We start from the raw sequence: 26,732 nt of genomic DNA, 5'->3' as shown, positions 1-26,732 counted from the left end.
GCTGTAAAATCCAAGGCTACAGAATATACACTTCTGTCACTTAAAAAGTATAACATGGCACACTGAAAAGCCTAAAGTAATGGCCATGTTAAAAGCTTGATTTTTGTCCAAAAGTATTTTTAAGAAGGAATTTTCTTATCAAAGAACAACTTAAATATGTTGCATTAATTTTTTTCTTTTCTTTTAAGAAGGTCATCAAGGTGTTCAGCTGCCATTTCTGCTAACTATTAAAAGCATTTTTGTAGGCTGTTGTCTTGCTTCTCCTGCTTATTCTCACAGTGGATTTGTAAGATTATTCTGGCAACCTATTTACCAGATTCTGTCAGGTATCTGGATGTCTAATACAGTATCATCACTGTATTGCTGGAGCAGGAGGGAATGCTGGGTTAATGGGAAAGTCACCAGCTCCAAAGCGGTCTTTTCAGTTTACTGCACTAGGAGAGGAATGAGGAAGGAGCAGGGGGAGAAGGAGCTACCTTCTGTTTAGCTTGGTTTTTCATTTTCCTCATTTATGACCACACTGGTGTAACACTCCCTGTCTAAACCTGCACTAGAAACTTAATTGAGAGTGAGGACACATCCTCAAAGATTTTTCAGGTTTTAAAGAGATTGGTATTGGCAATGAAAGCTGAATTAGTGACCAGATATTTTAAAATGAGCTATTTTAGGCTAAGTAAAGATTTTTTGTTGTGCCTCACTGCCTAAAGGGAAGGTACAGAGAGGATGGAACCAGACTCGTTCTCCGAGACAAATGGCACAAGCTGGAACACTGGCAATTCTGGTTAGGACCTGTAATTCCTTATGTCTAAGAAATGAAGCCAGACAAAAGGAAAATGATGCTGGAATTTGTATTTATGTATGAAAATTGCATCTGCAATATTTTTCTAAAAATTTAATTTAAAATGTGAAAATCAAAAGGAGGTATGTGCTGAGATGTGAAAACTCCTACTGGTGATTACATCCCCCACCATATAAACACCTGGACTTTATGGACATCTATGTCCATCATCATGTAAAAACATCTTATCTTGGATAGAACCTCACTGGAGCCATACATGGAAAAAACCCTGGATTCTTAAATTTCTCCACCCTCTGCCCCAAAAACATATACAAAGCAACTGGTTTTAGTGGCAATGCCATTACTAGCTTTGAATTATTTGCTACGTTTAGTGTCAGAAATTAATCAAAGTCACCAGTTTATTGATTTAATTTTAATTGTGACCTTTCTGTTAATCAATCATTAATAATTAAAATGTAAAACGAATTAGTAACATTAATTATCTTAATGATGTGATTGTTTAGATACACAGCTCCTTTGTATTTAAGTCGACAAAAATCCACAAAAGTTGCAGGGCTCCTATGCAAAGGGACCTCGACAGCGTATAGAAATGGGCTGACAGGGTCATAAAAGGGTTCGACAAAGATTAACTCCAGCTTTTGGGATGGAATAACCTAATGTGCCAGTACAGGCTGGGAGACAACTGGCTGGAAAGCAGTTTTCCAGAAGAGGACCTGAGGGTTCTGGTGGACAACAGGTTCAAGACGAGTCAGCAGGGCACTCTGATGGCGAAGGTCAAGCCCGTACTGGGCTGTATTAGCAAGAGTGTAGCCAGCAGGTCAAGGAAGTGATTTTTTTTTTCCCCTCTCTTTACTCAGCACTTAACGAGATCACATTTGAAGTCCTGTGTCCAGTTTTGGTCTCCCCAGAACAAAGCCTGGACATACAGGAGGAAGTCTAGTGGACTGCCAGCATGGTCAGGGGGTGGGACACACATCATGCAAGGAGAGGCCAAAAGAACACAGGCATCTCATTATCTACTGCTACCTCATAGGAGGGTGTAGAGAAGACTTCTCAGAGGTGCACAGTGGAAGGATGAGAAATGAAAGGCACAAGTTGCAAAAAGAGTCCTTATATCCACCTTGACAGAAGGAAAGCATTTTGTTTGGTTTTGGGTTTGTTTTTTTTGGTTTTGTTTGGGGTTTTTGGTTTGTTTGTTTTTTCTGCTATGAGGGTGTTCAAACATTGGAACAGGCTGCCCAGAGCAGCTCTGGAATCTCCATCCTTGGAGATAGTAAAAACTAGGCTGGAGAAGGTCTGACCAACGTGGACTTGCTTGGAGTAGGAGATTGATCTAGATGACCTGTGAAGTTCTCTTCCAACCTACACGATTCTCTGATTCTGTGGAAAGTTTTTTATTCTTTCAAACTGTGACACAAAAGCATGAACTTTCAGGATTCAGATGACTTCTAATATGAAAATTGTAAAACAGGTTTCTTCCAAGCTAAACTCACTGAAAAACTTCTGGTAATTATTACTGTCAAACTTGACTTTAACTGCATACTCATCTTTCTAAATGGGATACCAAATAAAGAACGAAAAATCTCTAAAAAGAAAATCTGTCGAAGAAAATTTACCTCTTAAGAATAGACTTTTTTGTTATCTAGGTTTTTTCCATCCCCAAATTTTTTCACAGGGATTGGAAGCAAAAGATTCATCCTTATAAAAGGGTATTCTTATATGTCATTAAAGACAGACAAAACAATAAACTGGAAAAATTTTCACAAAACATACAGAAAGGCAGTTCTTGTAAGATACCCAGATGAGAGAGGCTTGAATAAGTATTTGAGCCAAACCTCTAAACGGTTTGAGGTTTGTCCTTTATTCTTTAATACTATGGCCTGAAGGCAGAAAAAAATAGTAGGAGATCATTGTGATACCTTCAGAGAAAAGCAGTATTAAGATATGAACACGCATTCACTTGTTATTCTCAATAATTCAAACAAAAAGAAAATTAAAACCATAGAATTTCAGCTTCTTAGAACTCCTTTAGCCACTGAATTTCTGAGCCAAGTAATTAAGATTTAGTTAGTGTAACACAAGAAGGTACATACAAATAAACAATCTGTGAAATGAGAAAAAGCCTACAGTGTAAAGGCCTTCCTGCTGACTGGCAGCCACACACACATGCTCACTGGCATCCTTCAGGGTCTGCTTCCTAGGCTTTGCAGTCTTACTGACGTGCTGTATTCTCTCTCTCATCACTATTCCCCTTAGCTGCTGTCTCCATTCCTTTGTTTCTGTGAGCTTTTACAGCAGTGTCTACGAATTTGTCTAGAATCATGGCTTCAGAAGCAGCTTGACAGGCGTTCAAAGAACTAGAATTTATTTCACCATCATTTTGCTGCCAGGGAACATGCTGTAAAGAATGCAGCAACACTGCACATGTATGTTACATGTGGCTTAGTTTGAAACCCTGGTCCTCTGTGAATGGCACCCTCTATATTAAAATATATCTACCCCATTGCCATACCATTACCAAGTACCTGCGTAAATAAATGTACAATTTGTCTTCTTTATTTACTAAGTCTTTTTTTACAGAATCTTGAGACAGCTGTTTGAAGAACTCATCTGGATGCAAAAGAATCTCAGGAAATAAAGATAACCTTTAAAATACTGTAGAATAAGTTTTGTCAAAACTAATTTATAGCAACGTCCTTCAATTCCATGGGAAAACAAAGTAACTTACTAAATCTTGCTGTAGCTCTTGACTTCAGTGTATTAACCTGACCCAAGCAAAATGGAGCTTCATAGTCTGTATTTAAGCTTTAGGTAAAACTCCGTAGATACACAAAAGACTTCTCACTTAATCTCTTAATATTTCTTTTTTCCTGTGCATGTACAATTTGTGACAATGGAAGACACAGCCGATACTACAGTCCTAAGAGTACACTAGGATGAGGGCACTGGGTAGCAGAAATTCCTGTTCTGGCATCACATTCAGGCATTTAAAAAATAAGTTTCAGATGAAAAATTTATTTAAGTTTGATCTTAATACTGTTTACATAACAAATTAGCACAAGATCCATTTTTTTTCATTCTTTTAAAATATTTATTCAACAATTCTGTTTTCACCCCTCCACTGTCTTTTCCAAAACCCACACAAAGTCTGAAATACAAGATTATTTAACTAGAGAATTCATACCGGGTATATACAATTATATATCACCCTTTTTATCCTGCAGTGATGCATATCTGCCAGAATGACTACGCCTTTGTCTCTCAAAGTTTTGGTATGTGCAGCGGCAGGGGAGTTAAAAATCAGCACAAGAGAGAAAGGTCTGATGGTGTGCCAATGTACAATGGAAGAGAATTCAATAACAAGCTGCAGAGACAGTGGGCTTTTATCAGACACATTCAAAAGTGGTGGTGGCTACACGTCAATGCTGGACCAGAGTGTGTTACTGCAGAGTGCAACTGAGTGTTTTCCCCACAGGCAATACACTATTATTGACTCCCCCCATTAACATGTAGGGTAGATATACATTTATTGAAGGTTCTAATGGAAGGCTGAGGGACTCCTATCCTGAGGCCAGAGCAGAAAGACAGCCTATCACTTCATGTAATGGTAGCCCATGTGTGACAGACCTGACCTACATTTCCCCCCTTTCTTTCTCACAACAGCCTGTCACTGTTTTAAGAAGCTATTTTCTGAGAGGTATAAAAAGAAACGCATGCTAGAGCTGCCTACTTAATGTGTTATATTGGAATATTATTTATAAACCTGCTTTAAAAAGACTAGTTTAGACTACCGATGAATTACAAACGCTACCATAACACACACACAACCAAGAAGAATGTGTCTTAATGATTCTGAAGTGCTTATAAACCCATACAAATTGAACACTAGGTATAAGTGGATTAATACCTATATCTAAGATATTGCAACAAAATGTAGTATAAGACTTAAGAACGCTTACTGAAGCTGCCTTAATAAAATAAAAAGGGCTAAGGTCTGTAATTAGTATAAATTTCATATTCATTCAAATTATTAGGAGTAATGCCACCTAATGTTTTGTTGGAAGTAATTCAATGTTTTCACTAGCTAATGTATGTGTAGCAAAAGCTATAAATAATGGATCCACATTTGAAAGTAGGACAAGAGTGAAAGAAACATTTGGTTCAGCAATAAACAGCATTTTAAAATACCATCTAACTACCACTCCCAGACCCTGCTTATTTAAAGAGCTGCTGCCACAACAGCACTCCTTGGCAGGAACCTACCACGCTGCTGCAGGTCATACTCTTTTTTTGACTCTTCATTCCCTAGAATTTTCCATGCTTGATCGATTTCGATGAACCTCTGCACGCGCTCCTCCACTTCTCCTGCTGGCACATCTGCCTTCTGTTTGTCTGGATGATACTGCCAATAAAAAAAAAAAAAAAGTTGAGGGGAGTGGAAGTGAGGAGGGTGGAAGAGGAGCAATCAATAATGCATTTGATATTCAGTTAAAAGGACAGAGAGAAGGAGAAGGTCTGAGCTAAGGTGCCAAAGGAAGGGAGACAACGATGCTGGAGCACAAGAGAAAACTGCCAATTTAATTAGACCACTGAAATGGCAACAAAACCACCAGTGGCACAAATGTCACCACACGCACTGACGGCATTTTCTGGATAATTTGCTGATGGAATCATTGGTCTTATGGACAATTTACCTAGAGAATGCCTACCACAAACAGAAATAGGTACATGCAGAGGACCACGACACGGCAACAAGAGGAGGTGCTGTAGGTGCTGGCAGCTCTCATAATATTACACGTAGCTGATTTAAACAATACCACCATGTTTAGTTAAGGCTATTACAGATAAATTGAATGCTATATTACATGTACCTAGCTTTTTTTTTTTAATTATTTAAATGGTAAACAGAATATACATGATCAAATATAATTTGTAATACATGTAATTCTACTTTTGAAAATATGCCTCAACATATCTAATTTCTTCCAGTTCAGTGAATCAATAGCCCTTCCAAATATTTAAAGTCATGGATCACTGGCTACAAAATTGTGTCATTTTAGTTAAGAAATGGTTATTCAAGGACATGGCTGCAAGAAATCCCATGTTAAATAGGCAATAATAATTAAAATGGTGACACGTTTTCTTTACCATTTGTACTACAGGTTCTGAACAGAGCATTCTGACTTCTCTTTGGTTCAAATGTCCACTGAAAAGGAACCCTCAAAGCTCTATCTTCCTGTAGCTTTAATTCATCTCCAATAATCTCTTTTTTTGATACTTTAAATTGCTCAGTGTAAGTGATGGACTGACAGGAAACAGCATTTAAGGTGAGAAAGTTGCAATATAATCAGACCTATCAGCTGTTAACTGTGTTATAAATCAAGATATCCCTTATTCTGGAGCTTAACTTCTGCCCTTTATACTAACATCAGTTGGGGCACTGAAACGTACAGCAGATTTTAAGACTTAGAACACCTGTTCTACAAGTGTTTGAGCAGATTTGTGATTAACTGAATCCCTTTGTTTTAGTTTATAATTAATGTTGGAAAGAAAAGACTACTACTATCGAGTGGGCTTTATAAAATCTAAAATTTAGAAGGACCACTTCTTCTGGAGTCTGTTTGCTCACTTGCACTGATGGGTATTACCAAGATAAACCCCCATACCACAATAAGAAAATGTACATAAAAGCGAAATATTAAGCTTTGACCTCAAGTTTTTTCACAGGTATTTTTCCATATACAGATGAATGTACCTGCAGCCTCAAGTATGAAGTCTGTACACAAATGTATATTTTTGTTCCACCATATGAGTAAGCACACTTGAAGTTATCTCTGCATTCAAGGCTGAGGACTAGCTTGCAACTTGCTGAAAATATGGCTGAAACACAGTTGTGATCCGTAAAGATTTACCTCTTAGGGATCTCTTTTTTATCTCCCCAACTGAAGATGACAAAATTCTAAGGCGCAAACAAATAAAAAATTTTTCGTCATTGCATTTAGTCATTGAATTCTAAATAGCTGATTAGATAATGAGTAATTATACCTTTATTTGGTAGGCACTAAATTCAGTGTTCTGTTGGCGTGCACCATGTTGTACCGTAAAAGCTATTTAAATGTAGTATTTGTTTTCAAATCCATTTTTCTGAAACCCTTGCTTTTCCAGGTGTATTTCAATTTTAATTGCAGTTTTAACATTGGTCGTTGATTGCATACCACATTTGTGAAAGGTCTTTTTTTTTTAAAAAAAAAAAAAATCAATGCTTAATAAGCATACAAGGCAAAATAGTCAGATCACATTAAAGACTTGTATAGTTTCCTTTTAGCAATGTTATTTATTTTAACAGTTATGTTTGAGGTATGCATCCAGCAGTTACTCCTCAAAGCAATATTTTATCTAAAAAATGATACTTCATTATTTTAAAATATTTCAGATTCTATATTTAAAATTTGGTCTCACCCAAATATTGTAGGGTTCATTACAATACCTAAAAAGAGAGTTATATGTCTGCTGTCTATTTCCCTCCAGTTGGAGGATACAGTAAGCATTCTCCTACAAGCTTACGCTGAAAAGGATGTAAAGGCCTATCCAAGGAGTATTATACTAGACTGAATACCACTGAAATGTAACTAGGTTTGAATAGCACTGCGAGCAATCTGTTGCTCATATTATTATATGTTTGGATTGGCCCCAAGACCAGACCTTCTCAGATCAGTTTCTTATAGATACATGAAAACATTACTGACCAATTGCCCCAAAACAGCACTAAGAGTATCGGCTTCTCTTCTGCCAAGGATGTGGAGAAAACACCCCCACAAAATTGGTCACGCTTTTCCTTTGCTATACCAAAACTTTGCCTGACTGAAAAATCATTTTGGACTATACTGGAAGTAGTCAGTGAAAAACAGCAAGCCACAAATGTCACAAAAGTCCTTTGGAAAAATAATAATCGATGCAGCAAAGGCTATTTCTGTTCATTTCTTGAATAATGCAGAAAATTCATTCTTCAGATTTATCATTTAGCTTTTAACATCTTTCCTATAGATTTGGAAAATTTAATATTTGTAGCATATGTGATTTTTATATTTGAAAGATTACAATTTCATGTAACTAATAACAACTACATTGTAGGGGATCTACTCATTAAAAACATATATAAACACATTTTGGTCTCCGTGCTTTCTGAAACTATTTGCTCCTTCCTCTGTTGGGCTTGTTCCTCTATTACTATCCAATACCTTTAGTATTCTACATCTACACTAAGAAAAATCCTCAAACCTCTGCTCTTTTACTCTAATCCTCTTTTTTTTTTTTTTCCCAGTGACCCAATTTCATCTGCATTTATTATGTACCTGTTCTCATTGACTCCTTTTCCCCACTCTCCAGCTTACTGATCAAAATCCATGAATGCTTGTCTGTAGTGAAAATCCACTCGTGATTCAACTGCCCATACCCTTCTCTTTCATCTCTGAGACAAATAAGGTGTCCTCTCTCCAGCTGTCTTAGACCCTCATCCAGCTCAGACACCAACCACAGAGGACACCTCACCAAAGTTTCAACCAACCTACTAACAGCTGAAGTTTAGAGAGAGTACCCTAATGTCCTCCATCAGTACTTCAGACATTCATCAACCATACTCTTTTTTGGTATCTTCCCTCATTCTTCGTTACCATATTCTTGCTTCTGATTCTCCTCCCTCTCCAGCATACCCTTCAGAGCAGCTGCCTCAACAGAGCCAGGGGTTTGGTTTGGTTTTGAGGGAGGTGAAATATGATGTACGTTTCTGATCTCCTCCTCTCTTCCCATTCAGCCTTATTTCCGAGTTAATCTCAGCTGCAACCATGTACAAGCTCTGTAATGAAAACAGACAAGCCTGTTTTTTACTCGACTTACCTCCTTCTACTCAAACTGCACTATTGTTCACCTCTCCCTCTATGCATCCAGTTCTAAGTTCTTACTCAAAATGTTAGAGCCCCCCAATGTCTCCTGCAATATCACTTCTCAAAATCTATCCACATTACCTTCGTGTCGTTCATACCTGCCACCCGAGCACTGTTTTCAGCTCTATTACTGCACTTAGAATATATTTAAATCTTTCTGGCTCCATATGTGTAATGTTTTTATGAAGCAGAACTTCCATAAAAATAGATTTTTGCTGAGTGCTCATTTTGATTTCTGAACACAGTAATAACTTTTACTAACATGTTACTACCTAATAGAACTTTATAAAAACAATAAAGGATATTTTCCTGAGTCAGACAGAGGAAGGGGAAAATGAAGAAGGTTAGAGATGTATGCCCAGTCTAGTTTTCCTTTTTTATACCTCTACTAGAGGTCTTTCCATTACTAAAGACTGTCTGAAATTTATATCACTTTACAGCATACGATGCTTTGTAGTTACTGCTAATGTTAAAAAATAAACTGATTGATAATAGAAATATATAAGTTCATCTGTTAACTATAGAAAATACTTTACACATACATGCGATACTGCTCACTCCCCCGATGTTTATCTTAAATGTCACATTGTCATAGTATTTCTTGAAGACTCTGGCTCCTGGTGTAAGGGTTACTTTTTAGTTTGGTTTTTTTTTTTTAGAATTTCTGTTTCTTTTAGTTTTTACAATCACTAAAGAAAAATTTGAAGAAGCATGAACCTTGAAGTCCAAAGCTCAAACATTAAACATTATCTATTGGAGACTTGGTGAAGTTTTTAGTGCTGCAGGGAAACAAAAAAGCAGGCTAATACAAACTTAACCTCCTGCCCTTTTCAATTACAGTATCATTGTTACAGCCTTCTAGAACAACAGTATTGAACTGCCTTATTTTTAATATGCATCAGACTAATTCCCAGCAGTTTGGGTACAGTGGGGAACAGCATATCACTTGGCAAATATGCTCTGAAACACAGATACAGGTTCAGTTCATAGTTACTGTATGACTTTACTCTGTAAAGTAGGCAGTTTATTTCTGCCTACTTTATACTCCATGAAGTTTGGTCCCTTCTGCAATTTAAGAATTGCAAAATCAATCCCTGGAAGTTAATAAAGACCATTTGGTCAATAACTGTAATGGTATTACATCTCAATAACCATACCAACAGACCTTAAGAACTCTCATACCACAAGATGAGAAACTACGATAGCTGGTTGAGCTTTGGTTGAGCAGAGATGACACACCAAGATCCCTGTCCTCCTAACACTTGTACGAGTTGCTTAACTTTATGCAGTAAATGTAATAGGGTTGATTGATTTTAATCAAATTCAAATTAGCAAGCAGAAAACCTCTAGTTAAATCGATTTAAGGTACATTTCTTATTGGTGCTCATAAATTTATTTTTCAAAAGGAATTTACAGCACCTAGTGAGAATCAACTTAATACAACTTATTGGGAGGAGTGAAGCATACAGGCATAGGTTTTACACTAAATTTGCAATCTCTTGCTAAACTGTGGAACATATGATAACTAAACTGCTTAATATAGTCAAACTTTTACTCATAACTACTTTTCCACATGACAAATTGAAAAGGCTGATTATTTAGAAAAGGTTAAGAGTGCTATTCCTTCTCATTTATTACTTAATACATTACCATGGTTATTTTGCCTTGTGTATAAGGGGTATTCACTTTAAAAAACGAAGATGCACCACATCCCCAATTCCATACATCAAAACAGGAGGTTTTATTTTCTACAGAAACTACTCCTTCTTCCAAATTTTTATTTAAGTTATGGAAAGTGCTTTCATTTATGACTGTTATTTCACAGATAACCGTAAAGAACTTCTCCCCCTTAAAATTACACAGCTTTTAAGTAAACCTATTTAAAACATACACTTGTTTTTTTCTGACTGAGGAAAAGGAAGTAGATCAGCTCTAAGCTTTTTTCCGGGGTTGAAATAAGGAGTACTCTCCACTTTCTACAGCTTTGTCTTTCCTACTTTCCAGTACTCAATGCAAAACTGTCAAACATTTGGAGAAATCTTAAGCACCAAATAAAAAGTAATACAAAAAGGATGAACCAGGTGCGGCTGCATTAAATCTTGACCTTCTCTCCCAAGACAATAATTTCCGAGAAATATTTTCAGACTTCTAAATTTTTATTATACACCTTTTAGATTTTTTTTTTTCCTGTCAGGGAAACCATTATTAAGGTTCTAAAATTCCAAAGTAAAGACAGACATAGAACAATGATGAAACCATTAGAGCTGAAAAATTAAAAAGTTAGACTATTCTGGACTTACTATCAGGAGTCATAAAGTAATCACTAAGCAGTCAGTACTACCTACAGTTACAGCATAGTAAATTTCTAGACTATCAGATTTATTAAAGATTTTTAACTCTGAAATTATCTACAGTCTTATGGAATCACAAGACAAATCTTGAATTCCTGCTTTATTTCAGTAGGGGATGTGCACCAATATTTGAATAAGGGTTATATTTAAAGCTAGAGATGTGCCCAAAGTTCCTGAGTAAATCAAGTAGTAAGATTTTAGCAGAGGATTACTTACATGTATTCAAGTACTCGTGCTTTTGTAGGAACTACATCTAATCACTAAATCTAAGCTGTAAGAGTCAATGATAGAATATTAACATCTAAAATTAACTTAGTATCTCTTAGCATCCTTCTCCCTTTCTCCATGTTAGGCATACAGTAGTAGCTATGATAGTTTTACAGCCTGACAGGATTTGCTTCATGTAATGCAGCTAGAAATAAGACTTCCAGCCAAGTATTAATTATCTTTTTTTTTTTCAGTAACAGGGAGCCACAGTGTTCATGACCTACACTACAACTACAATACCTCCTGGAATTTGTAAAAAGATCTGTATTGATACTAAAAAATAAGCAGTGGTGAAAGACACTCAGTAATGGTCAGGGAAGAGGAATTCAACCCAAACTTTACAAATAAAGCACTGCTCCATATCGGTGAAGTTACCATTTTTGATGAATGACAAAATTGAATTAAAATCGAGAACAGAAGAGGTAACTCACGAAACTGGTATGCAAAGGATCAGTTGGATTAACATAGCAAAAGTGAAAGTCACCATGGATAAGCATCAGACAGTATGAGATAACAGCAGTACACATCAATGACACCCATTTCCGCTGGTAGGAGAGTCAGATGAATGACAGCAAGTGGACACAAGCGTTGGATACTGTGCTGTTCAGAAGAGAAGAAGAATGAGAGGCAGGGAAACATTGGAAGCAGCTGGATGAAGAGAGAAAGCCAAGCCATTATTTTCAAATAACATTGCCAGATTCATGGCTGGGAATCCAACAGAATGAGGCTGACTCCTTACTGGAACTGCACAGATTAATACCAAGCACTTTTTAAAAAAATCACATTATCAGTATTTGGGAGGTTCAATCTATTTATTCTTGTATCAAAAGCTCAATATTGAAGATGCAATATATTCAAATTCCAGAATCAGAATTCTCTCTGAGTGTCAATATATGACCGTTTATTTGGTTAATAAGTCTAAACTACTATGTTATTTATTCCACATTATAATATAAAGTAAGTTAAAATTCTTTTAAAGACAAAATGGGCATAAGGAAGCAGAACAGAAAGCCTAACACAAACAGGCTTGGCCTATACAAAGTTTGGCAACAAACAAGTGTGTTGCACTAAGATGAAATGCCCAAATCATTACCAGTATGTCCCTTGCGATATAATAAAGTGCATTCTTTTAACAAAACAACACGAACAAAATGCAGGAGCTGACATGAATATAAAAATATCAAAATTGGAAACTACGTTTAAAAACATTTCTCATGCTTTGCGCAACATTTATACATTATCAACTGTAATTGTTATTATCTACAGGTTAAGCTAATGAGGTCAGGACAAAAACTGTCAAGTGTTCTCATCTGACAGAAGTATTCTTAGGTCCACGCAAATTTGTCTGTAGACTACAGAGCTTATCATAACACTTCACATCATATTAAAAAGAAGCTGCAAGACAGTCAGCATTAAGAAGATGAATATTAACCAGCTATTTCCTATTTAATTTCTGATTGTAGTCTGAATTCTTATTATATTTCCCTGCCTTAAAAAAAAAAAAAAAAAGAAATCTAGGTAAATTTAATGCCAGACTGTTCTTACAAGGAAAGTCCTTTGCCCCTGCTTACAATATATGTAGTAAATACCAGTTTTTGCTGGGACTTGCCAATAAATCTCACCCCTGACACAGAGTGTCTGTTCATACTCAGTTTTTGGCCGCTCTGCCACAAATGCCAACAAAGGGACCAATTAAGGAAAACTTTCTTGATACATTCCCAGTGGATGAATGTCCGCCTTGCAGAAGGTACCTTGACAACATTCATCTCGCACAGGCCAAATGGTTGCTCTGTGGTAGCAATTAAGACACCACCAGCCTTGGCTAGATTTAAACCAAGAACCAAATCTGTGTAGATCTGACCAAATGCTCATAGAAATCTGGAGAAATTAACTGTTAAACAAGGGCTGGACTGGGTCGTTTATTGCATCCAGTTATCTACAGACCACAGGGCCACATTTTTATTAGAAAGAAATTACAATTCTTAAAACGAGATTCCTTAATCTGGCCACCTGACCACAATGTTTAAGCCACGTCTATAAATATCTAAGAAATCAATAACTCTTCTAAATCATTTCAAGAATCAAAATAATATGGTAGGCTGACGTTCTCTGTATTTGTACTCATTTTTTTCCCCTCTCTCTCCACAAAAAGCCAGTGTTCAATCTTCATATTCCCGTTGCTCTGGAATCAAGTTTGGACAACTCAGCTCAGTGCAGCATCCCTCCTCTTTCTAAAATTGCATTTGGACCTCATGATCGTTATCACAAAACTAGGCGTTCTGCTTCTATTGGTCTCAGGGCTCAATAAATCTGTGTCTAGAACTATCCAAGATATTAAACTTGTGTATCTGAAATACTACAGCTAAGCTTAACACAGTATAGAAGAGTGGGTTCCCCTCACCACCTCACATCCCAGCAAAACTGCACATTTCCAGTTCTATATTATGTCATTATAAGGCTTGTAGCAATATTTTTAATCAAATTATGCAGCCTGTATTGAAAGTTCCAGATCAGTTGATAGAGCACCAAAATATAAAGCTGAACAGTCTCCCTGGTGGACACAGCACAAAAAAGGACCCATATAATGCAATTACAACACTCCAGGAGCTATATAATTACATATAAAGTTAACACTTCTGCTAATTTTACATACATTGTCACACTGAATACTTTAAGCCACAAATCCCTATCAGCATGTAATAGAATCAACACACATATTTGGTATCACCTACACCATGTATATGACAGCTATATTTGAGCAATCAAGCACACCGACTCCAAAAGATCATTTACTCTGGTTATGGGCAGCATGATATACAGATTAGAATCTATGTAGACTAGCTGTTATGCTTCAGGGCTGAACTCTTTTTTTCCTTGCAGAATCCATTCTGTGATGGATTTAAATGAGAACACAGACTGAATTACAAAACTGTTTATTAAACTGGAATTTGAATTTTTGGATAACTAAATTTAAGAAAAGCACATGTTTTAGTCACCTGTGCTGGTCAAGAAAAGAGGTGACAAACATGCACTTGGCCCCCACCCTGTGGCACTCACTGAAAGGTCACAGAAAGCAGCCATCTTCCAACTTCACCAGCTGAACTCATTACATTAGGGCAGGATGAAATTTTACAAAAATTTAAGTGATCTATCCAATAAAAGTACTGTAAAACAGGAAGTGGTTTATATCAGTAAAAGAAAGAAGCTTAAACTGCAGGTGAAAATTAATTCATTTTTAAAAAATGCTTGTTTTAAACATGTAAACATGAAACTTTTCTCCTGTCATGGGAGGAGGGAGAATTTCTGAATGAACAGTATGAATGGGAAAAAAAGGTAATTACCAGTAACCAAATAATTCTGGCAGTACTACCTTGCTAGACTCAAAGTGCTTTTCAATTCAAAATTAGTTAATTTTCAACTGAAAAACTATTACAAACTAATACATAATAGAAAACCAGTTAAGAGCGGAACCTCAAAGCATTGTGGTGCTACCTACTATTAACTTAGAATGATTTTGCTTGCCATTTTATCACAAGAGACATCAGAAAATCCTACTACCCTAGTATTTCTTTGTTGCTACTCCAAAAAGCAGGAAGAAAAACTACATGGTTTTATTTAAAAAAAACCCTATTTCATCTATTTCTATAATTTGTAGATCACCTCTTACACAAAAAAAGACGTAAACAAACAAAAGGCTACATGATTTTTAAGAGCAAGACTCGTATAAAACACAGGCTTGATACATGCTCCTTCTCTGAATTATTAAGTATCCCCAGCTCTCCCCAAGTTTACAGCAGAAAGTGAAGTTTTTCAGCAACAAAGACTTCCTTCACTGGAACTATGCTGAAATATTCTTTTTGAGCTTTTCTACAGGCTGATTTTGCTTATAAAGGTCTTGTGTAGGAGCTACCCTGAAGCAACATTATGCTCTGGGCTCTGTGGCCTACATGGTTCATCAGGTACTAATTAGATAGCATGTCTGTCAACACTTTCTTGCTCTTCTTCTATTAATTGATCATCCTGCCCAATTAATACAATGCAACACCAGTTCCAAACTCCTTGAGATCCTTCCTTTACCTGTGAGAAACAAGGATGAAGGGGGGGAAAAAACCTCCAAAAGGGTCACAAGGTAACCGCACTTGTCTAAGATCTGGGGTGACAGTAACACCACTATGCTGAAAGGTTAATTATGTTCCTACCAACATTCTCGTGAGCCTAAGTTTGTTTTTTGTCTAAGAAAAAAGAGTAAACACCAGCATAAAAATCATACTTCATCTAACAGGCTATATTAAATTTAGAAATGGTAACAGCTTATGGAAAAGTAAAGGCTGCAAAACTAAACTCAGCCATTAACAGCATATTTCTCATCAGAATATTTGCAGTTAATATTATCACTGTTAGATACTGTGGATCAGAAAATAAGTCATGAATATTGTGCAGAAACTACAGGATGCTAATCCCTATGTATACAAGAGTCCAAACAATGGCTGCCCTGACAGTCACATACAGTCAGGACAACCATAAATCAGCATTTTATAAAAACTATACAGAAATAAAATATATGTTTTCTCCATTTATTACTCTGCACTAAAGAGTGCAGAAAATAAAAATCAAACGACAAAGCAGCTGCCAAATACAACGCACTACTGCCACCTAATGCTTACTAGAAGGTTACAGCAAAAGCATTTCATTGTTTCTCTGCACTACACCAACATGATGAAATATGGAGACCAAAGCAAATAAAAAAAGTTTATCGTTTTAAAATATCTCCTTCGCATTTCCTTCCCTACAGGCTTTCTAAATTGAACTGATGTGATCATATCCTTTCTCATACACAAAGACTGTAACAGGCAAGATGCCTGTTCAGTGGGCTAAATATGGGACTTGTATTTCATCTGCAAAAATATCAGGAATGTAATACATGCACTTCAGTAGGACACTCACATAAAGAAGTAAGTACATTCACTAGATCAGGTTCCACACTTGTTTACATTTTTGTAAGCTATCCCGGGTTAAGTAACTAGCACAATTCAGTATTGAAAAGCTTCACATGGTAAGTATTTGGAACAGGGGGGGAAAAAAAGAAAAGAAAAAGACAAAAAAAGAGGTGTGGTCTTATGTTAAAACAGCACAAAACAAAATTACTTTGAAGGTGCTTTTCTTATTTCAGTGATTTTGCAACAAAGCGCTCTCTCTGAAACGTGAAACTTGTTCACTTCCATGAAAAGAATGATTCCAGGTCTTAAACTTGCCTTCCTAGCCCACAATCAATCTTTTCAACATGTTCACTCAATTGGCAGAAGTTAGCAGGGAACATGGAAGTAGCCTGCTTTTTCCACTTGCAAAGAGGAGAAACAGAAAGTGAAGAGTTCCTTGTGACATTCAATCTTTTCATATAGAGATTTAAACTCCTCCAAAGGATGTCTATCCAAAGAGAGCTAGACAAAAGAGCAAGGAATTTATCTTCTTGATTCATTACTTCAATCCATCTCTTCTTCCTTTTTTCCCCAAACACAAACAATCTTTAAGCTTTTTAACAACTTTGGCCTTCTCCTACCTGATCTTGTTATCTGCTTTGACACTGATTCCAGCCTCCACTGTCCATCTCCAGGATGATTCTTATTCATCGGAAATGTTCCTCATTTGAGGAAAAATAAAGACAGTTTCATTTTCCTTCTAATCTCTTATACCTTATCCATTCTATGATGTTTTTCTAACATTGCTCAGTGATCAACTAGCTGGTGAAAATTGTGTCCGTGCTTCTCCCTTTTTCCTCCTTAGAGTCTGCCATAATCAGAAATTGTTATGCAAGTATCAATCTGAGCTTCCCTCACAATGTTCAACCGCTTGCATGTTTTACACACATTATTAATCTTTTCTATACCTTCAGGCCAGAGATAATCACTGCTATACACAACATCCAGCACAGCAGACCTCCAACTTCACTTGAGACAAATAAGAACCATCAGAATAGAAATATTTCAGATACTATTATTGCTGCTATAATAGTACTATAATAGTTTACTATAAGGAAATATTTGCTGTGCCTCAAGGTATTTGTAGCAAAGCATCATCAAGACAGCACATAGGAGGAAAAAGGAATTTTTCCATAACATTTTAGTTATTCCTCACCCAATGAATAATTTTTAAAGAAAACATCTGCAGATAACCCAACTTGCTATTTTAAAAATAGCCACAAGAAAAAAAAAAGTTAGGATTAAATGTACACAGCAATATGCAACAGTTATGCAGACCACATAACTGGCATTCACTAATAGCTGCACAGTAAAAACAGAGGATGATACTATCAAATCTGATGCTGCAAATTCTTGAAAATTACTGGAGTCCTCTAGAGTGGAAGTAAAAAAATCATAGAATAAATTACACTGTCATAAAATCATTAATATCCATCTTGGATTTTTTTTTTTTAAGTTATCTTGCTTAAACATATTTTAAACTTCCTCAGCCTTCTCTCTGATTAAGCCAAGAATTTTACCACAGCATCTTCTTTCACATTTAAATCACACAGGTTGATAACCTTAATTTCTGACCAGAGTTTTGAATGGTTCTATTATTCACTGGAAAATCTTTATCTTTTGTCAAGTTGGGCATGCATCTGAGCTGAGCACCATCTGAAAAATCTGAAGAGAGATCTGCTTTTCCTCCTCTATACTTAGTGTCTGCTGCCAAAATCCCCATCTTTAGGACACTTGTTTTATATATTTAACTGCAGTAGCAGCAGGATTGCCACTGTAACTCTGACTATACTTTTATAGAAGTAAATTTCAATTTCCATGGAAGTCACTTTCAGTTTGATGCTACTTGTAAAAGTCCTGTGCCTGCAGAGCTGGTCTTACACTAAGAAGTAATTTCTAATGTAAAATACTTTATTCTCTGCAGTAAATTATTAAAGTCTAAAGAATATATCAGGTATGACCGGAATACTTTTCTCATGCAATTGCTTTTATCATGGTACTGTAGTATCATGATGCTACTATTTTGCCTTATACTTTCTTATTGGTCTTAACTACTGACAGTGGGTCTCTACTTTGTCCAAGGCAACACGTATCTGTTACTTTAAAGCACCCCAGCTCTCCCTGCAAAAACAAGTAATTGCAGATTCTTGTTTGAAAACTTTCTCAAGATGAGAAAGATAACCTATTGCATTGGCAAGAGAAACGGACTACATTTCTGCAGCAGCAATAAATAGTCCATCTTAGAGAAACCGAAGTAACGAACTCAGTCCTTTCCCCTGCTATGCCCCAGTCTCTGGAAAGATCTAACCCCATCAGACTGAAGAGAGTCCAACAGAACAGCAAGTAATTACCTCGCATAACTTTCATAGTAAATGTTCACACTTCTTGTCCTTTTCAGCTCTTGAACAAACTTAACACTGAAATGAAATGTAGAAGTTTCAGTTTCTAGTGATAAAAATCAATTGCTGTTGTATAAATAGAAGCAAAGATTAATTTGGCTAATGAAGGTATGAAAATGAGGACAGAAAACAGAACCTGTGTTTACCAGAAAGTACATCTTTAGAAACAGTTTTTCTTTAATTTTCTTCTGCTTCCATGGCTGCTTATTTTCCTATGAAGAGCCACCCAAGAGCCTCAAAAGATACTTAAAAAAGCCTCCTGGAAACTACGCTACACAGCAGAAGAAGATAAAGCAATTAAAAAAAAAAACCAAAAAACGCCAAAAACTTGCAAAGGAAAGAAGAAAAGAAATGAAACATTTTAAAACTTACAGGAGTATAAAGGTAAAAATAAAAATATAAAGGGAATTTTAAAAGCTCCTTTTAAATTTCTGTCCCCTGTGCTCACAGTTTACACTCTTAAGTGTCACATTAAATGATGTTGCTTTGTTTAGGCAAAAGTTAACATGGCTCTAGTCATACAATAATGCCAGTTACACAAATGGTTAGGAAACTAGTTTGGGCAAATGCTACTTACATGTGAAAGCAAAACCCAGAATCCTGTATTGTATTGTTAAAAAACCAGCCAGGGTTGCTTAAACTACTGAAAAAACGGGCATGAACTTTTCCAGCTGACATGTACAGTAGTGGATGAAGGAAAACCCACAGGATGCTATTTCCTGGCTGAGTAACATCTGGCTGAAGGGCAGGGACAGGCAGTTAGGGGCAGCAGCCTTCAGCTGGCACCGTGACTGGCGAGGTGAATACCTTTCTGCAGGCTACGAAAGGCGACTGCTTTGATACTCCCCAACTTCCTAAGAACAGCTGAGCACAAAGCACAGATTTTTGTGTTGTCCTCCCCACCCCCAGATGACTGTCACTAAAACAGTATTCCAAACCAAAGTATACCATTAATTTTCAAATTCATTTGGAATACCTAAAACCAGACAGTCACCTTTAAGAGGTCAGATTTAAGCATAATGCAAAATAATCAAAGTCCCTAAGGCACTTCAGCTGCAGAAGTCACTCTGGAAAGCAGGCCTTGAAGAATAGAGGACTTATTTTAAAAAAATATTTGTTAACGACCATAAGTCTAACACTTCAAAAGTTGCAGGTGGTTTTGGTTTTTTGTTTTGTTCAAAATATTTCTTTCAGCTTTCCCTGTCTCTGGGAGCAATATATATATATATATATATATATATATATATAAAATCTCTACAGTATTTGAAGCCATTCATGATCTCAAACCAACAGGTTAGGCCTCAGTTGAAATGTAACTTTTAAAATGGACATGAAAAGCTACATATTAACAGAATTGAGCACTCAGTTTAGGAAACATTTGGGTGCAAAACCCATTAAGAAACCACCTACCTTTTATGAGGCAGCTTAACTTGAGAGATACATTAGCAAACACGTTACACTGTATCAAAAAGACCCAGACGCACCACAGCCTGTTGTGCAGACAATACTTTCCTACCTCAGGCCATACCAAGTAAGACTAAGGCATCTTGAGAAGTTTCAACCCTTAAAATCAGAGGCCCTGAAGTATGCTATGACTACTGCACAAACACTCCATTTCATGGATATCATCACATCAGTATTTAAAACAAACCCAAAAAACACATCAGCATTCAGTTACTTCAAAGTTTCACAGCCATAGTGACAAAACAATTCCAAATATAATCCATAGAATCACAAACTTTGCATCAGATTTACTCACACTGATGGCTTAAAGGGTGCATTCATATCTAGATTGATCACTAGTTGATGTTAATTTAACTTCTAATTTGAGGTTGGTCACGGTTGGCAAATTTCTCCATTTGCAGTAAAGAAACAACTTTGACAGTGTGTCCTTATAACTACTAAAAAGACATACTTTCCAGCTGACTCAAGGAAATCACATGACAATAGCATAATCTGGTCACTTAACAGAATTTATTATTGATCTTTTTGCCATTGATATTTAATAAGCACTCTATGTAGACAGAACTTTCCCATTTTAGAAACAAATAATCAAGAGACGTAGAAGAAAAGGTAAAGTCATCACCTAGGAGAGATCAGCAACTGTAGAGGCATAACCCAACATTTTCATTACTCGAGTTTCAATAGCAACACTTACAGAAGCCACAGTTCACAGTTATACTGAGAGAATCCTATCAAGGCTGTACCTTGTGTTGCTCTTCCGTAGCAACAGGAATTAATACCGGATTGCTGGCATGCTCTGGCAGGTTAGTCCCTCTTAAATGAGGAAATCTTATTCAGCCTCGCCTCAAGCACCTAATTAGTTACTATTTCATGTTTATGTCAAGAAAAGAAATATGTTTAGCTAAGATGCTGTTCAGAAAACTCGTTCATCTTTACCTTCTTTGACCGTGGATATTCTTAGGTCATAAATACAATATAGACTGTGAATTTTTTTGTTACTGTTAATTTACTGGGAAGAACAACGAAGGGTCAAGTTTTAAAAATATCTGGCTATTGACTTTTCAGCCTTGAAGTACTACTTTTAAGATACTGAAAATTAAACGACGGATAGTTTATCCAACTGACTGGCAGACGACAACAAAAAACCTGAACTTTCTCACTACAATAATACAAGATATCTACAAGTGTCCTACAATACAGCCCTTCAGGTATAAGAATTCACTTCGGCATTAAATCAGTTCAAATGAGCCCATGTCTGCTGAGCATTTGGGCTCAATGAGAGATAGCATTCATGATCAACTGAGGCAAGGAAAAGATAAAACATGGAGGGTGGGACAGTTCTTATGTCATTCAGATCGTGATTTTCTGACTCTAAAGTGTTTAAAGATGAAGGAAAGAAGAAATGTGTTGCTTTTATGAATTTCCATAATAGTTCTATTATATATTTTAAACATAAGGCAAAATTACACAGATAATTTATTTAAATCTAAAAAAAAAAAATTACACAAGTCCCCAAAACACTAAGCTTTTTAAGGTACTACATCATACTACAATATTTTAAAAATCTAGTAACTATTTCAGATTCAACACAAATGTGGTCAATTTCATTTAATAGCAGTAAGAGATCCTTATATAAACACAGTTATTGCAAGATGATTGATTCTACCCTTAACATTTATTATCCTTCAAACTCATATTCTAGGATTACAGCTTCTTCAAATAATTGACCCAATGCTTAAAATTTCAGAAGTAGGCACTTAAATAGTCCGATCTGAAGATGCTGAACAACTCAAGGTACTCTTGACTGCAGCTACTCAAACATCAGAATAATCAGAGCATTTACTTCTGTGAAAACCTTATGCTGGCCTTTTTAGCTTCCTTCTTTGTGCTTTAATTAATAACTTTCGCTACATGATTTTTGTTTCAGATGCCTCACTTCAGAAATGAGATCAAAAGCACACTGCGCAATATAAAACTACTTCAATGTGTCTTCAAAAGTGATGAAAGAACACTTGCAAATATTAAATAAAGAAGCATCTTTATGGAATTTAATAAGCTAGTACTTAAGATTTTATTTTTAATCAGAATTTTAATTTGATACTACTGCAGGACACAGTAAATATTTATAAGTATGGAACATCTTTCACAAAAAGTCTACCAAAGACAGTGTAGATTTTATTTTTAATATATTGTTACGATCAATAAACAGTGCACAAAATGTTGGAGAGAGGCATTAGATTCCTTTCCAAAGCATAAATGACCTGAAAGGCCGAGCACACATTAGCCGAATCTCACATTTGAATTGCCTGATGCCCACTCTCTTCTTATGTATGTACCTTCATACTACAGAGGATGAAGTATCAGAAGCTGCTCATCATAACAAATAAACTAGGGACAATAACCCAGTAAGTAAACAGATTAAATTTAGAGGTAATTTTCCAAACTAACATTACTTTCACAACTGGCTGAACTACCTGGATAAGCATTACTTACTTGCTGGCTTATTTTATGATGCTATGGGTATTTTCACATTCTCTATAACAGTTAAAAATAACTTTCTGCTATAGGGATGTTCACACTGTCCACTTGTTAAAATTCACCTACAGTCTGAAAAATCAATATAAAAAATTACACATTATAAAGTAATAAAAAGTGAGATATCACTCCATATAAACAGAGATATGGTGGACACCCACCTCTAATAAAGGAGTACTGCAGACTACATGCCAATATTGTCATATGCCCCTTTTCCTACTGGGATACCTTACTACATCCTTTTTCTCCTCACCTACACCCATGACCTCTCTTTCCCTCCTCCCTTCTGTAAGTCAGGATACCTTTCTCGGCCAGTTCTTGTACAGGATGTGTCCAGAGCACGCCTTCCAGATGGTTGCTGACCAATCAAAGCACTAATTGGCTGATCACTGCATTTCATTTGATTAGCCAGCTGCCTAACTATGTAGAACACATGCTCCCATTGGCCAGTTACCCTACTATCAAGAGCATCTAAGGCCCAAGGACCAACCACCACCAGCATTACATCGTCACACAATTCCGACTGAGTGAGCAGGAGCTTCGGCTCAGACGTGGCAGTCTGTATCACTGTATGTGGCACCATCATGCATCTCCAGAACATCTGGCTTGTAAATACCATCTTGACACAACAAGTTTGTGATATCATTCAGATTGATAAAAGTTTCTGTTACTGCAAAATGATCGTTGCCAGGGTAAATACTTGTTCTTCAGAGTTACTACTGAATATCATAATGACCTCTTCTAGAGTAAGAAGAAAAACCCCAAAACAACCACCACCACAAAAAAACAGGTGGATGAATTGAACAAAAGCTCTCATAGCTTAAACAGCAGCAGGAACATCAGCATGATCATGACTTGGCTAATCAAGCTGTTTGAACTAGTGACCTCTGTAACACTGACGTTCATTATATACTATATACGCTAATAACCAATTTTTCAAGTCCCAATGTGAAAATATGCCCACATGTATTTTATTAAGGTCGTAAATAGTAAGTCAGATGTAAAGAACAGCTCAAAATAAAACTACCCAGAGTGTCAAAACAACAGTCCTTTGTATTAAACTTATTGGCTTACCTTTCTCTCTGTTGCAATTATATTAACTTCAGTCAAGCTACGACCAGGCTGCACTGAACTTGTTCTGTTTACACTGTCAAATTACAAAATCCATTTTCTACAAGTTAGCTGAAACTAGAGTTAGGTAAGCATGATGATCTGTTAAGTATCTCTAACAAGCACGCTGCTATTCAAACAAAAAATAAAAAACCTGCAAAAGCTGTTAAAAAAAGGAATACACACACTGCATAATTTTCATTATGAAAAGCATTATTATGAGACTTCTGATACAAAGCTCAAAGTGTTTTCATTTTAAAGATTCAAATTCTCAACTTAAACTCAGCATGAAAAGAAGTCCCTCAGTAAGCAAGTGCTTTCAGGAGTAACACTGAATTTATTTTGGAACAAACTAACACAACAATGATGGAAGCAGATCTTTAACTTTACATAAATACACTCTGCATTTCTTGTGATTGCAGAATTTAGATGGGTACATAAATCTGATAAGATACAACAGATTTTTTTCTCTCCAGAAAGACAGATGTCTTTCCTCTAAGCAAGCTCAATGTAACAATCTCTTCTTGAAGTTATTTTGCTTCATTAAATTAAATTTCTATTAATATCCTTTTTTGTTGTTGCTGAGAGTCACTCACCTATGCCTGATGCTCTGTTTTCAAATTTTCTACTTTTTCAAACAGATTAAGTGAACACCTTAACACTGTGTTAGTATTTGTACACACACACCACACCCCTTCTGATAAAAAGGTAATCCTTGTAACACTATGTGTTAAATGGCACATTTTATTTCCTTACTATATTAAAAATAAGAGCTTCCTGCATACTCCTGCTCAAATTACATGGATTTTCTTTAAGATTAGGGCATACATTGTAACAGCAGCATATAATTTTCCTGCACAATAATTTTTTTTTCAGTTGAAAGATAACCTATAATATCATCAGCATCAACAGGAACAGACACCTGATTTTCAGCTAGACAAAGATTATGCGTTCGGTGACTTTATTTCCTGCAAAAAGCAATTTTCAGATATAGAGCATGAAAATTTTAAAATTCTTTGGCCACAAAGTGCTAGACCAAAATGAGATGTAAAAATTGTGCCAACAAGATGATGATGTAATTTTATTTCCCCAATATCCTATTTTTGTTACTCTTAATTTCATCCTCTGTTAATTTTATATGCACTCAGAGATGGAACATAAGCACTGTCCTTCCTAAAAGTGTATGGATTCCTTGAAAAACTCAGTATAGAGCATAAAACCTGTTTTATGAAAGAATTTAAGAAATCTTCTTGTTGAAACTACTGTCTATGTAACTGTGGATAAAAAGGCTATATGTATCCCAAATATCTCAAAACAATCAGCATGTTCCAAAGACAGAAGATTAAAGACCAAACTCCTACTACTTAGACAACATATTAATTCTCAAAATTTGCTGTGATTCCTTTCAGAGTATGGAAACTGCAAGTCTTCTCTGCTTCAGAAAGCACTTGAGTGTGAACTTAAAACAGCCAATCAAGGCATCTTTGTATTGAGCAAAATACACATTTCTTTTTTTTTTCTTTCAGAACTACTGGCTGAAGCTCCATGATAGAGAAGACATCAGAGCATGAGCCAGCATACATAAAAGTTTGATTTTGTTTTAAAAATAAGCTATTTATGAAATTGCCAGCGTCACACATCTTGTGCCCAAAAGTCTGTCATCTTCAGCTGCTACTGACTGTTACAATCATTAAGTATCAAGATGATCCAGGTATGAGAGTCACATAAGTACACAAGAATTTAAAAGACATAAATTTAAGTTTCATTAAGTTGCAAGGAAGTTTTATAGATATGAACTTTTACTTAAATACTTACAAGATAATAAGAAAAAAATTCTGATTAAAAAATATCACTACTTTTAGGCCAAACCTGTGCTATTTTCTGTATCAAATTAATACTATTCTTAAAGACAGAATTGACATTATCTGTACTAAAAAAATTCACTTAAACATATGTTGGGACCTGACCAAATGAAAAAAGTAAGTACAGCAAAGCAAAATATGGCAAAACAGTAAGTAAATGTATTCACTCCAGGAGGGTGCATATGCAGAGTTTTATTTGTTATGGGTTATTAATGTTTTTCATCACCAATTTGTTAGACTTGACAAAAACAAGTTATATTTTAAAAATCAAGCAGTTTTAAGCTAATTTGCCCTTACAAAATCATCCTTACAAACCTACAATTCAACCATTTTTAATTGTGCACTACTTTGTATTATTAAGGTCAGTCCTGAGATTTAACTACAAATATAGTTATCTTTTGGATGACATATGGCAAGATCTCCAACTCTTTTTAGCTTTGGAAATCTACATCTGCCTGTTCATTCAAGATGCTAAGCATACATGTGTTGACAAATAGAAAATAGCAGATGGCAAAAAGCAAATGCTCAACATGAAGCACTGGGGATCATTTGAAGAAGGCTTGGACTCAGACATTTGCCTTTTTTATTTTAACAGCAGAATTATTTTTAAAAATAAATTCCACCATCTATTATGCTTGATGCTAATTAACATCTGTGATCAGAATATTTATGATTACAGAATGAATATCATATTAATTGCAATTGGTATCCAAGATGCAAACTGCTTTATAAACTTTTGGATTTTAAGGTAATTAGCAGAGTACAATTCTTCAGGAGGTTAACTTCTGCTGCTACACATAAGCCAGAAAACTTTCTGTACTGACCATATAATCTGTCGTGACATCTTTTAATAGGCAATACACGGCTGTGCTCATCTGCTATTCCAGCTTCTAAACTGGAGTTACTCTGATAATTGACTACTACCACAGTACATAAAAACACCTGAACGTAGACCTGTTCTCTGCCCACACCAATACTACTACTACTTCTACCACCACCATCTCCAACCACGAATTTAGAAAACCCAAA

At 35.9% G+C, this 26,732-nt stretch overlaps 2 protein-coding genes across 5 annotated transcripts in view; one reads left to right on the top strand and one right to left on the bottom strand.

Annotated features, from left to right (window-relative positions):
- IMMP1L (inner mitochondrial membrane peptidase subunit 1) overlaps positions 1-12,230 on the top strand; it is a 58,124-nt gene extending 45,894 nt beyond the window's left edge. Inside the window, exon 8 of the mRNA XM_068398829.1 lies at positions 11,552-12,230. Within this exon, the coding sequence (XP_068254930.1) occupies positions 11,552-11,554 (3 nt within the window). The 3' untranslated portion in view covers positions 11,555-12,230. The remainder of the gene's footprint in view (positions 1-11,551) is intronic.
- DNAJC24 (DnaJ heat shock protein family (Hsp40) member C24) overlaps positions 1-26,732 on the bottom strand; it is a 53,119-nt gene that overhangs the window by 21,959 nt on the left and 4,428 nt on the right. For all 4 annotated transcript variants that reach the window (XR_011048003.1, XM_068398830.1, XM_068398832.1 and 1 more), the window contains exon 3: positions 5,063-5,201. Coding sequence is in view for 3 of the 4 variants with exons in the window: in XM_068398830.1 (XP_068254931.1) it covers positions 5,063-5,201 (139 nt within the window). In the remaining variant the exon portion in view is untranslated. The remainder of the gene's footprint in view (positions 1-5,062; positions 5,202-26,732) is intronic.

The sequence above is a fragment of the Nyctibius grandis genome, chromosome 4 (assembly GCF_013368605.1).
Source record: "Nyctibius grandis isolate bNycGra1 chromosome 4, bNycGra1.pri, whole genome shotgun sequence".
NCBI lineage: Eukaryota > Metazoa > Chordata > Aves > Nyctibiiformes > Nyctibiidae > Nyctibius > Nyctibius grandis.
This window is presented reverse-complemented; position numbering and strand designations above follow the sequence as displayed.